The sequence below is a fragment of the Arachis ipaensis genome, chromosome B1, assembly GCF_059453495.1.
Source record: "Arachis ipaensis isolate K30076 ecotype BB chromosome B1, ASM5945349v1, whole genome shotgun sequence".
Taxonomy (NCBI): domain Eukaryota; kingdom Viridiplantae; phylum Streptophyta; class Magnoliopsida; order Fabales; family Fabaceae; genus Arachis; species Arachis ipaensis.
The window spans coordinates 71,789,351-71,802,157 of NC_142436.1; the positions used below are offsets into that span (position 1 = coordinate 71,789,351).

Sequence of the window (12,807 nt, forward strand, 5' to 3'; positions counted from 1 at the left end):
CAGAACAAAGAAGGCACCTCAGGGGTAAAAGACCCGAAAGGGAACTCCTCTGAGGGACATGAAAGTGGCAAAGAAGGGCAACCCCATGCAGCTGCTTTCATGGAATTGTTCCATGGCCACCAAGGACGGCTGGAACAGCTGGAGCAAGAGCTGGAACGACAGCGAGAGGCGGAGAGAAATCTGAGAAACAAGATTGAGCGACGAAAGGAGCTTGAAGAAAAGCTCCTAAGGCTAGAGTCCGCTCTCCGAGGTTGAAACTCTCGCAGTGACCGAGAAGACTCTCCCTTGGGAGGAGAAGACCCGTTCAGCGAAGACATAATGAGGGCAAAAGTTCCAAGAAACTTTAAAATCCCTGATATGGACCTTTATGACGGAACTACGGATCTAAAGCATCATTTAAGCAATTTCAAGAGTCGGACATACCTAGCTGACGCTTCAGATGCTATCCACTGCAAGGCTTTCCCGACAACCCTTACTAGAGCAGCGATGAAGTGGTTTGATAGCCTCCCCCCAAGGTCGGTCACTAGTTTCGATGACCTCTCACGGAAGTTCCTCATGTGGTTCTTAATCCAAAAGGACAAGGTAAAGCACGCACCGAGCCTCCTGGGAATAAAATAGGAAGTCAGAGAATCCTTAAGGAACTACATGGAAATGTTCAACAAAGCGTGCTTGGAGATCCAAGATCTGCCCACGGAGGCAGTAATTATGGGCCTAGTAAATAGACTCTGAGAAGGCCCTTTCTCCCAGTCCATCTCAAAAAGGCACCCCACCTCCTTGAGTGATGTACAGGAAAGAGCGAAGAAGTACATCAACATGGAGGAAAACGCCAGGATTCGAGAGCCAAGTTGGCGATCGGGACACTCTCACTCATCAAAAGAGGGAGAAAAAGAGCCCAAGAAGAAAGAGGAAGTCAGCCCAGAAAGGCCTAGGAGATATCACTCCTATACTCCTCTACGAGTTTCCCTAGTTGACATGTATAGGGAAATTTGCCATACAGAAAGACTACCTCCCCCTAGGCCCATCAAAAATAAAAAAGGAGGGAGTCGTGGCAACTATTGTGAGTACCATAAGTTATATGGTCACTCAACAAATGATTGTTATGACCTAAAAAATGTGATAGAAAAGCTGGCCAGAGAAGGTCGGCTTGATAAATATCTCATAGAAAGGTCAGATCATCATGGCAAGAGGAAGCGAGATGACGAGGATCGAAGAGACCCACCACCATAAACCCCGGAAAGACATATACACATGATCTCGGAAGGATTTGGTGGAGGTGGTCTCACCAAGTCATCTCGCAAGAGACACTTGAAGGAAGTATACCAGGTCGGGGGGCGAAGTTCCTGACCTACCCACTATTTCTTTCACCAAAGAAGATGGGCAAGGTATCATTCCTGGACATGATGATACAGTTGTGATAACTATGATTCTTGCCAATACCCATCTTCACAGAACTCTGGTAGATCAGGGAAGCTCAGCCGACATCCTGTTCAAACCAGCATTTAATAAGCTGGGGTTGGATGAAAAAGAGTTAAGGGCTTACCCTGACACCCTATATGGGCTGGGGGATACGCCAATAAAACCACTAGGATTCATACCCCTTCACACAACTTTTGGAAAAGGGACGAAATCCAATACTCTGAGTATCGACTTCATAGTCGTCGATGTGGGTTCAGCCTACAACGCCCTAATAGGCAGAACCACCCTAAATCGGCTCGAAGCAGTGGTTTCCACCACCCACCTTTGCATGAAATTTCCAACATCAGAGGGAATTGCAACCATTAAGGGAGACCAGAAGTTAGCGAGAAAGTGCTACAATGAAAGCCTGAACCTGAGAGGAAAGGGTAAGAAGGTGCATACCGTTGAGCTTGGAGAAATCAGAGTTAAAAAAGAGTTGCGACCACAACCTGGAGGAAAAACTAAGGAGGAACATGTTGGAGAGGAGGAAGGAAAAAACACCAACATAGAAGCCAAACTGAAAGAAGATTTGAAGCAGAAGCTTGTAAGGCTCCTACGAGAGAACTCCGACCTCTTCGCCTGGAAAGCCTCCGACATGCCAGGGATAGATCCTGAACTCATGTCACACAAATTGTCAGTATACCCCGGATTGCGACCTGTTCAACAAAGAAGACGGAAGCTTGGACCTGAACGAGCTCAAGTGGTGGAAGAACAAGTACAAGCCCTCTTAGAAGCCGGCTTCATCAAAGAGGTTAAATATCCGGCGTGGCTGGCAAACGTGGTACTGGTCAAAAAGCAAAACAGCAAGTAGAGGATGTGCGTCGATTACACCGACCTGAATAAGGCGTGTCCTAAAGACCCATACTCACTTCCAAACTTTGATACCTGTTCCGAGGGTTACCTGAAACTGTAGGTCAATCTCGGACGAGATCTTCTGTGCTGGTCGGAGATGACGTGTCCAGCTTGTGGGTGGTGGCCAGAGCTATCGCGTCTGACTTGTTGGACTTACAATGCTGTTGATCTTTTGTCACCGGAGGGTGGTGGTACCTGCAAGGGACTCCGATGCTTAAGTTAGCATGGGCTTTAAGCAGGTTTTTAGTAGAATCAGAGTATGAGTTATACCTGGGTGTTCCAGTGTATTTATAATGGTGTGGAGTGACCTTTCTGGAGATAAGATAGTTATCTTATCTTATCTTATCTTTTAGTGAAGTCATCTTATCTTTAAGGGAACCGCCCTTATCTTTCTAGGCTTTGGCTGCCTTTAGATTGGGCTGCGTCCCTTTGTTTGGGCCTTCTTGGGCCTCCTATGGCGATTTGGCCGACCTCTTTGAGAAGAGGTCGGCCAACCCGGTCCTTTATAGCTCGAACCGATGTATGAACAGTGCCCCTGCTTGAGTTCGGACCTTTCCGTGAGATCGTGCTTTCAGAGCTTCGATCTCTTTGAGGAAGTCGTGCTCAAGCATCCGTCTGGCTTGTTTCTTCATTGCTTTGTAATCCTTGCAGATTTTCTAGAGGTTTGGTACTTCACAATCCGACCTCTTTTGAGTGGTAATGTGGGTTTTCTACCCTTGCCTTCTGGATCACGCCTTGCTTTAAGTTTGTGTTGACAACCCTCTGCCTTGGCGAAGTTATCCTTGTGGCTTGATATCCAAGCTTTTAGTGACTTGTCTGATGACTTTTTAGTGTTCTTTATATAGAACCTTTTTTAGTCTCGGATGATGTTCGTAGCCCTGTGATAAACCACTATTTTATGGTTTATAATGTGTTTAATTGTGTGGTTTTATCATGATCTTTACCCACTTATTCATATAATTAGCATGCATTTATATTTCCTTCCTAAAATTATTACATGATTGAAAACTTGCTTTCTAGAGACTTTTAATTATGTATTTTAATTCTCCTTTATTCCATTCGATGCCGTGATCTGTGTGTTAAGTGTTTCAGGCTTTATAGGGCATGAATGAATTGGAGATTGGAAAGGAAGCTTGCAAAAATGGAAGGAACACAAGAAATTGAGGAGATGACCAGCGAGAAGTGACACGGCCGCATGGCTCACGCGACCGCGCGAAAGAGAGGAAATCGCAGTGACGCGGCCGCATGGCTCACGCGATCGCGCGGATTGGAATAGCACAAGTGACGCGGAGGCGTGGACGACGCGCCCGCGTGGCAAAGCAAAACGCCAAATGACGCGTCCGCATGAATGACGCGATCGCGTGACGTGCGCGATCTGCATAATCTGCAGAATCGCTGGGGCGATTTTGGGCCCTGTTTTGACCAGTTTTCGGCCCAGAAAAGCAGACTAGAGCCAGAGAACATGCAGAAATGAAAACAACATTCATTCTGCACAGTTTTAGTTTTTTAGATCTAGTTTTACTCTTCCTCTAGGTTTTCTCTCTACACATTCATAGTTCTTAGGATTATTATTTCTATTGCTCTTTGCATTGGGATATTGAGAAGAGTTATTACCTCATCAAGACTTCGTCATTCTAGTTCGTTTTCTTTACTTGGCTTTACTCTTCCATGTCCTTTAATTTACTCAATTTTACTATTGGATTATTTTAGGATTTATTAATACAAGAGTTACTTTTATTTTTAATTGATTCCTTTGAGTTTTATTTATCATGTCGTTCTTTAATTCCCTTTCCTATGTTATGAGTTCTACATTCACAGTGAGCGAGTAGTTCCCTAACTTGATGAGGAGTTGATTGAAAGGAACCCTTGAGTTGGAATGCTCAAAAGAGAAATTGTAATTGGGTTTATTGTTGGATTTTCATCTAGTCACTAACGCCAGTCCTTCCAAGTAAGCGGATTGGGACTTGTGAATAGAAACAGCATTCCAACTTGTTTGACTTTCCCTTATCTAGTAAGGGATAACTGAACAGAACAACCTTCAATTATCAATTAATCTCGAGAGTACTGCAATAAGAATAGGGCTTCCAACTAATCTACTCCCAGTCAAGGCTTTTATTTAAATTACTTAATTTCCCCAATTTAATTTCCTGCTTATTCAACTTAAACTCTTTTTGAAAATATCTGATTAATAAAATAGCACACCTTTCTACAACTTGTTGGGAGACGACCTGGGATTCATACTCCCAGTATTTTAATTTTAATTTTTGTGACAACCCTTCTAAATTGATAAGCGGATTTCTGGTTGGTTAAGAACTATACTTGCAACGCATATCTTATAACAATTCTTGACTCGCCAATTTCCGCCACGTCAATTTTTGGTGCCGTTGCCGGGGAGTTGCAATAGAGTGCTAAATTATTGATTGGAATTTATTTATTTGTATTTTTTTATCTTGCTACTATGAGCTGCTTGTTTCTTTCGTTAGATGACGCGTTCACTTCCTGATCCAAACTTGCCAGTATTCGATCCTGAGATTGAAAGAACTATTTCACGAATAAGGCAAGCTCGGCGTCGGTTAGTCCTCTCTGAGGGCAGATCTGAAACGTCACTTGAGAAAGAAACCAGCCCCCGTTCTACTGATTTGGTTTGATTTACGTGCAGGTAACATGGCAGCAGCTAGGAGAGTTACTATCCAGGAGGCTGGAGCCCTTGATTTTACAATGCAACCATTTCAAGTTCATCACCCAGTAGTGGCTACAGACTTTGAAATTAAGACTGCACTGCTCAATTTGATGCCCAAGTTTCATGGCTTACCTACTCAAGAGCCTATCAAGCACCTGAGAGATTTCCAAGCAGCCTGTTCTACTGTCAGGCGTGATGGTGCAGATGAAACTTCAATTTTGCTGAAAGCTTTCCCGTTTTCTCTTAAGGGGAAGGCAAGAGAGTGGTACTACACTCAACCCACAGTAACTGTATCCAACTGGGATACACTGAGAAGAGAATTCTTGGAAAAATTCTTTCAAGCTGAAGTTACTGATAAACTGAGGAAAGACATTTCCATGATTGTTCAGGATGAATCTGAGACACTCTATGAATACTGGGAGCGCTTCAATAATCTTCTGAAAGTATGCCCCACCATATAATTGACAAGATAGTGTTACTCGATTACGTCACACAGGGCATGAGGCCCCAAGATAAGACCACATTGGAAAGTGCTAGCAATGGGTCTATAAAAAAGTACAAGACCACGGATGAGGTATGGCAATTGATCAGCGACTTAGCTGAATCTACTCGGAATCATAGGCAGAAACAAGGCTGTTCAAAAGCCGTTGCAGAAGTATCCTCTAGCAGAGAGACTGCTGCTCTGACTCAGAGTATCTGTGAAATGACCAACTTGCTGAAGCAGATACAATTGAATCAACAACAAGTTCAGCAAGCTCAACCTTCTCCACCATAGCAAGGCCAACAGTTAGTCCCACAAGAGTTTGCAGAATCTGTGCTGATTATAGCCACTATACTGATGAATGTCCGCAGCTCCAGCAGGAAGACAACACTGTGGCAGCCACTCATAACTTCTTTGACCGCCCCAACCAAGGGTACAATCAAGGTGGCAATTACAACCATAGATGGCAGGACAATTCTAACCAAAATTGGAGGGACAACAACAACAACAGAGGAGGCAGAGACAATCAGGAAAATTAGAGGTGGAATAATAACAACAACATGCAGCAGAACCAGAACCAGCCTTACAGAGCACCTCACCTGAGACAATCCCAAGGACCACAGAATACCCAACAACAGACCTCTCAAATTACTTATCCTTCCTCATCTTCTAATGATGATTTATTACAATCCATTGATTGGAGACAACAGACCATGGAAAATAACATTAATGCCACTCTAAATGGTCTGAACGCTACTTTGCAAGCTCTTGTCTCACAGATTGGATCAATGAATAACTCCAATAACCAGCCTTTGAGCTCCAGTGGAATTCCCTCTCAACCATTACCCAATCCAAAGGGTGGCATTAATGCCATCACCCTCAGGTCCGGAACCACACTGCAGGAGAAGAATCAGGAGGAGCCAAGCCCACCAGAACACGCCTCAACTGAAGAGGTAGTGGAAATAGAAGATGTTGAAGAGGAAGAGGACATATAGGACATAGCTGAAAAAGAAGAAGTTCAACCACAGGAGGAAGCACCACAGGGCGTAGATACTACAGATGACACCACTCCCATTCCATTTCCACAACTTGCAAGGAAGCCCAGGAAGCAGCTGGAACCTGATCCCAAAATGGTAGAGATATTCAAAAAGGTTGAGGTAACTGTTCCTCTTTTTGATGTTATTCAACAGGTACCTAAATATGCAAAGTTTCTAAAAGATTTATGTATACATAAAGACAGAATTAATGAATTAGTAACTATTCCTTTAGGTAGTTCCATATCTGCTTTAATGGGTGGTTTACCTGAAAAATGTAGTGACTCAGGTCCTTGTATGGTTAATTGTACTATTGGTGGTGTGATAATTTCTGACTGCATGTGTGATTTAGGAGCATGTGTGAGTATAATGCCTTTGTTTATATATGATATTTTGAGGCTCCCTCCCTTAAAAAGGTCGGCAGCTCGTTTTGTGTTAGCAGATAAAAACATTATTACAGTGGTTGAAGTTGCTGAAGATGTATTAGTGGGCATTAAGGGACTCACATTCTCCACTGATTTTTATATCCTGGAGATGCCCTAAAATGACTCAGAGAAGCCATCATCAATCCTACTTGGAAGACCTTTCCTGAAGACATCAAAGTTCAAATTGGATGCTTTTTCAGGAACATACTCTTTTGAAATAGATGGCCGATTAGTAAGTTTCAATCTGAATGGAGTTATGAAGCACCCTCCAGAAGATCATTCTATCTTCCAGTGTGACATCATTGACAAAACTGTAGCTAAAGTTCACCAGGAGGAGTTAGAAGAGAAGCACACAGGACAAGGTCCGAGTGTGGGGACACTCTTGAACGACAATGATGGCACTTCGCCATTTTCACCAGCTTCAGACAATCCAGAGCCTGACCATGAGCAGAAGTTAGAGTTGAAATCCCTTCCTCCACACCTCAAATATGCTTACCTTGAGGACAAGCAAAAGTGTCCAGTTATCATTGCAAGGAAACTCACTTCTTAACAAGAAGAGCAGTTACTTAGTGTGCTGAGGAGGCACAAGAAGGCAATTGGGTAGAGTTTGGCGGATATAGTAGGCATCAACACTCAAGTGTGTGAGCACAGAATATTTTTAGAAGAGGGAGCAAGGCCCGTTCGTCAACCCCAGAGAAGACTGAACCCCACTATCTTAGAGGTTGTCAAAAAGGAAGTGACCAGACTACTGGAGGCAGATATCATCTATCCTATCTCAGACAGTGAATGGGTAAGCCCAGTACAAGTGGTGCCAAAGAAGTCTGGAGTCACTACAGTGAAGAATGAGCATGGAGAGCTCATAGCAACCAGAGTACAGAACGCTTGGAGGGTCTGCATTGACTACAGACACCTCAACCAAGCAACCCGTAAGGATCACAATTCTCTTCCATTTATTGATCAAATGTTGGATTGCCTGTCAGGTAAATCACATTATTGTTTTTTAGATGGTTACACAGGTTATTTCCAGATTCATATAGCTCCTGAGGATCAGGAAAAGACTACTTTTACATGTCCTTTCAGGACTTATGCTTACAAGAGAATGCCCTTTGGCTTGTGCAATGCACCAGCTACCTTCCAAAGGTGCATGATGAGTCTTTTCTCTGATCTTATTGAGGACTGTATGAAAGTTTTTATGGATGATTTTAGTGTTTATGACGATTCCTTTAGCCTTTACTTAGATGGATTATCTAGAGTATTAGATAGATGTGTTAGTACAAACCTTGTATTAAATTTTGAAAAATGTCACTTTATAGTTAAACAAGGGATTGTACTAGGACATGTTGTGTCTAATACTGGCATTTCTGTAGATCCAGCAAAGGTGGATGTTATTTCTAGTTTACCTTACCCCTCTTCTGTGAGGGAAGTCCGCTCATTTCTTGGCCATGTAGGTTTTTACAGGAGATTCATTAAGGACTTCAGTAAGGTAGCACTTCCCTTATCCAGACTACTGCAGAAGGATATTGAGTTCGAGTTCAATGAAGATTGCAAACAAGCGTTTGATAAGCTGAAGACCGCCCTGACTCAAGCTCCAATTGTGAGAGGACCAGACTGGAACCAGCCATTCAAAATAATGTGCGACGCTTCCAACCATGCAGTAGGAGCAGCATTGGCTCAGTGTGAAGGTAAGGATCCTTTTGTTATTGCTTATGCGTCTAAAACTCTAGATGCCGTACAGTCCAATTACACTACTACTGAGAAAGAGCTTCTTGCTATTGTTTTTGCTCTGGATAAATTCCGAGCCTATTTACTTGGTACGAAGGTAGTAGTGTACTCAGACCACGCAGCTCTAAAGTATCTATTAGCTAAAAAGGAGTCCAAACCAAGGCTTATACGTTGGATACTGCTGTTACAAGAATTTGATTTAGAAATTAAGGATAGGAGTGGTAACCAGAATTTAGTGGCGGACCACTTGAGTCGCCTTGAGCACATTACAGATGACCCCACTCCTATAGCTGATAATTTCCCATTTGATAACCTGCAAGCAGTATCCGAGGTAGTCCCTTGGTATGCACCTATAGCTAATTATCTAGTTAGCTGCACTTTTCCTCCAAACTTTTCTAAGCATCAAAGAGACAAGCTGAAAAGCGAGTCTAAATATTATATATGGGATGATCCATATTTATGGAGATGTGGCACTGACCAGGTAATTAGACGGTGTGTGCCTCAATTAGAATTCCAGTCCATCTTAGAGGCCTGTCACTCATCTGAGAGTGGAGGACATTTTGCTCCTCAAAGAATAGCTAGAAAAATCTTAGACTGTGGATTCTGGTGGCCTACACTTTTTAGAGACGCTGCTGAATTTTGTAGATCTTGTTTTCCATGCCAAAAATTTGGTAATATATCCAAGAGGGATGAGATGCCTCAACAAATTATGCTTTTCTGTGAAATTTTTGATGTTTGGGGCATTGACTTCATGGGTCCATTTCCAAATTCTAATGGTTATTTTTATATATCGTTAGCTGTGGATTACGTTTCCAAATGGGTAGAAGCAATTCCTACCCGCACTGATGATGCTAACACTGTTGTTTCCTTTGTGAGAAACCACATTATTTGTCGCTTTGGATCACCACGAGCAATCGTGAGCGATCAAGGCACCCATTTTTGTAACAGGAGACTAACAGGATTAATGAAAAGGCATGGAATCATTCATAAGGTTGCAACAGCATACCATCCTCAGACTAATGGGCAAGTCGAGGGGTCAAACAGAGAGATAAAGCGTATCTTGCAGAAGATAGTCAAACCTCATAGAAGAGACTGGAGCACCAGGCTACAAGATGCACTTTGGGCGTACAGAACCGCATACAAAACACCCATTGGGATGAGTCCTTTCCGCTTAGTTTATGGAAAAGCTTGTCATCTCCCTGTTGAAGTAGAGCAAAAAGCCTTTTGGGCAGTAAAGGAGTGCAACATGGGAATTGAGAAAGCCAGAGTTGAAAGGAAGTTACAACTGGAAGAACTGGAAAGCCTTCGCCTAGAAGCTTATGAGAACTCAAGACTATACAAGGAGAAGATGAAGGCTGTACATGATCAGCACATCAAGAGAAAAGGGTTCCAACCTGGGGACTTAGTCCTCCTTTACAAATCTCGACTGAGGCTTATGCCAGGCAAGTTGAGATTGTAACAACCCTAATTTTTGAGTACGCGAGATCATTTCTGAAGACACGGATTTCTCTGAAAGATAAGTAAAGGGAATACCTCTTCTGTATCATCAAGCATCTCAATCCTCATTGTCATTATATTATCTTTAACTCAGGACCTTAGCTGGGACAGGCCCGACAACGCAATCGCGAAGAACCTAGTTTTTGAACCGTATCGGTTAGGAGTTCTGATTGTAGTTTTCGTAAATAGTCTCAATTTGACGAACCAGACTCGACTCATGAGAGAAGAGAGATAATAGTATAATATTATCATTATATTAGTATTAGAAGATGCTTGAATGATATTATAAGGTTACCTGGTCTATTTTAGTTAAAAACAGGAAATCGGTATAACCGGGTTCACAGTTTACTGGTGCAGCTTAGCACCGGCACTCTCTGATGACTTTAGCAATGATAAGGCCTCATTATACATGTTTTATTCTCATAATAAATATGTTACTAGTGTCATTTATGGTAGTAGCTCAGAAAATAATTTTTAGAGATATTTTTACAAGTGTTCCGATACATCTAGTTTTAGTAGTTATACACCTGAGATATTTTGATATTATTTTAACCCACCTCCAAGCCAAAAAATCACAACTCACCTTACACCCCCAAGACACTCAAAGGCTGGTCATTTACTCCCTTTGGCCAAAAATAACAAGAGAGAAATGAGAGAAAACTTCATGAACACTTAATCTTCAAAGCTTGATTTCTTCTGAACCAAAACTCAAATCAAAACTCCAATTTCACCAAAATGATCCTCTCTTCTTCCTCTACATAACCATGTAACTTATCATGGCTGGAAATAAGGTGAGATGGCTGTTCCTTTCCCCTTTCAATTCGGTTTTCAAGGAAATATGCTTAAACATGTGTTTTCCTGATGTTCTTCCTTAGGAATCATGCTTAACTTGACTTGAGGGCCAAGAAACGTGAGTTTCCAGCAAGTCTAAGGTTAGAAATCACCTCCTAACATGCTGAAGGAGATTTGGTTAGTTGAGGGTTTTTGGATTTAAAGTTGTTCTTGATGTGATTTAGGAGGAAAAAATGCTTAAGGACCACCTGAAAGTCTAACCAAATTAGGAGCAGCAAAACCAGGTAGGGTTTGACGAATTTAATCTTGATTGATTGTCTTTGATTTGTATGATTATGATATGGTTTGTTTATGCTTGAAATTGATTTCTTATATGAGTTATTCTTGGTGAAAGTTTGTTAAAATTTTGATGAAATTTGATGATATTCAAGCTATGAATGTTGTTCTTGAGGGCTGCTAGAAAAACGAACCCTAGGCCTTAAATTATGGTTCAATTTGTGTTAAAATCATGTAGAAAATATGGGGTTTTAGTGGCTGGGAATTTATTTTGAATTTTGGTAAAAATCGATTACTGAAAAGACTGAAAAACGGGTAAAAATAGACAGAATCTGAAGAATTTATGAAGAACATGAAGAACACTTTGAGTGTGGTGAAGAATAATGAAGAACACCTTTTAGATCTTAGAAAGGGCAAGGAATTAAATATTTTGGTGTTTGAGGGGTTATTTTGTAATTTCTGAAAGTTAGGGTGGTTAAAGTAGAAATATTAAAAGTTACGGGTGGTAAAAAGTAAATTTTAAAGGTTAAAAGTAAAAAGTAAGGTAATTTTCGAAAATTTAATAATAAAATAATAAATAATAATAAAATATTAAATAATAATATTTAATTAAAAATAATATTTTAAAACAAATAATAAAATAATGCAGAAAAGTCAGTTTTCTGTAAAAGCTTTAGAAAGACAACTTTAAGCGCAGAATCTCATAATTACCTTCATAAAATACTTAGGGAGTGGTAATAACATGTTAGTGAGGCAAAGATAAATGAAAGATAAAAAGTTAAAGAAAAGATAAACACCAAAGAAAAGTCTGTAAAGTTTTAATGACAGGAAAACAGACAGAGATTAGTAAACGAACTAGGAGCAACATAGTTAGTTCTTGAGTTGCACCCAGGGTTAGGTATAATATGAAAAGTTAAACTGTTTCAGTATAGACTTAATGAACCTATACTTGGGACATGCTAACTATTCATATCGAAATTTACATAAGCTTTAAATACATATGTTATGAAGAGAAATCAAAGCAGAGTAAAGAAACACAGAGAACAGATTAACCAGAGAAAAGTAAAGAGATATAGAGAAAAGAGTAATCAGAGTAGAGTAAAAAGACAAAGAGAAAAGAGTAATGTGATAAAAAGAAATGGTATGAGTTACGATGTTGTAAAAGTAAAAGCTGTAAAGTTTGTATAGCATGATTGAACAGAGAAAGAAAGAGGTACTGCATAAGAATGTGAAAGTGATGATGAATAATGAGAATGATAATGAATGATGATAATAAGAATGATTATGTGATGATCTGCTGCGTGAAGGCAGTCAGATAGATGGTGGTACGACCACTGAGAGTGCTTTCCTGGGATACTTAGCTATAATGCTATTCTGTAAGTCAGAGGACTCTTACAGAGGTATCGAGAAAACACAAATAGCATATACTCTTGTAAGTCAAAGAAATCTTACAGTGAGTGTGTATGTGCTCCTGTAAGTCAAAGGACTCTTACAGTAAGTGTGTTGGGCAGATATAAGTTAACTAGCTCCGCCATGCAAGTCAAAGGACTCTTGCAGTGGTTTGCCTCACAAGTCAAAGGACTCTTGCGAGGG

General features: G+C 41.0%; 1 protein-coding gene across 1 annotated transcript; it reads left to right on the plus strand.

Annotated features, from left to right (window-relative positions):
• The first annotated feature begins 318 nt into the window (after window positions 1-318).
• Window positions 319-2,266, plus strand: LOC148576988 (uncharacterized). The gene is made up of 2 exons (XM_088502824.1): window positions 319-515; window positions 1,450-2,266. Exons 1-2 carry the CDS (start codon window positions 319-321, stop codon window positions 2,264-2,266), a joined length of 1,014 nt encoding a protein of 337 aa, XP_088358950.1.
• Window positions 2,267-12,807: the final 10,541 nt, after the last annotated feature.

What these genes read in the sequence shown, in the direction of transcription:
- LOC148576988 (XM_088502824.1), top strand. Translation starts at nt 319, where the DNA reads ATGAGGGCAAAAGTTCCAAGAAACTTTAAAATCCCTGATATGGACCTT. An exon ending in TTTGATAGCCTCCCCCCAAG is followed by an intron (nt 516 to 1,449) that starts GTCGGTCACTAG and finishes CCATCTTCACAG; the next exon opens with AACTCTGGTAGATCAGGGAA.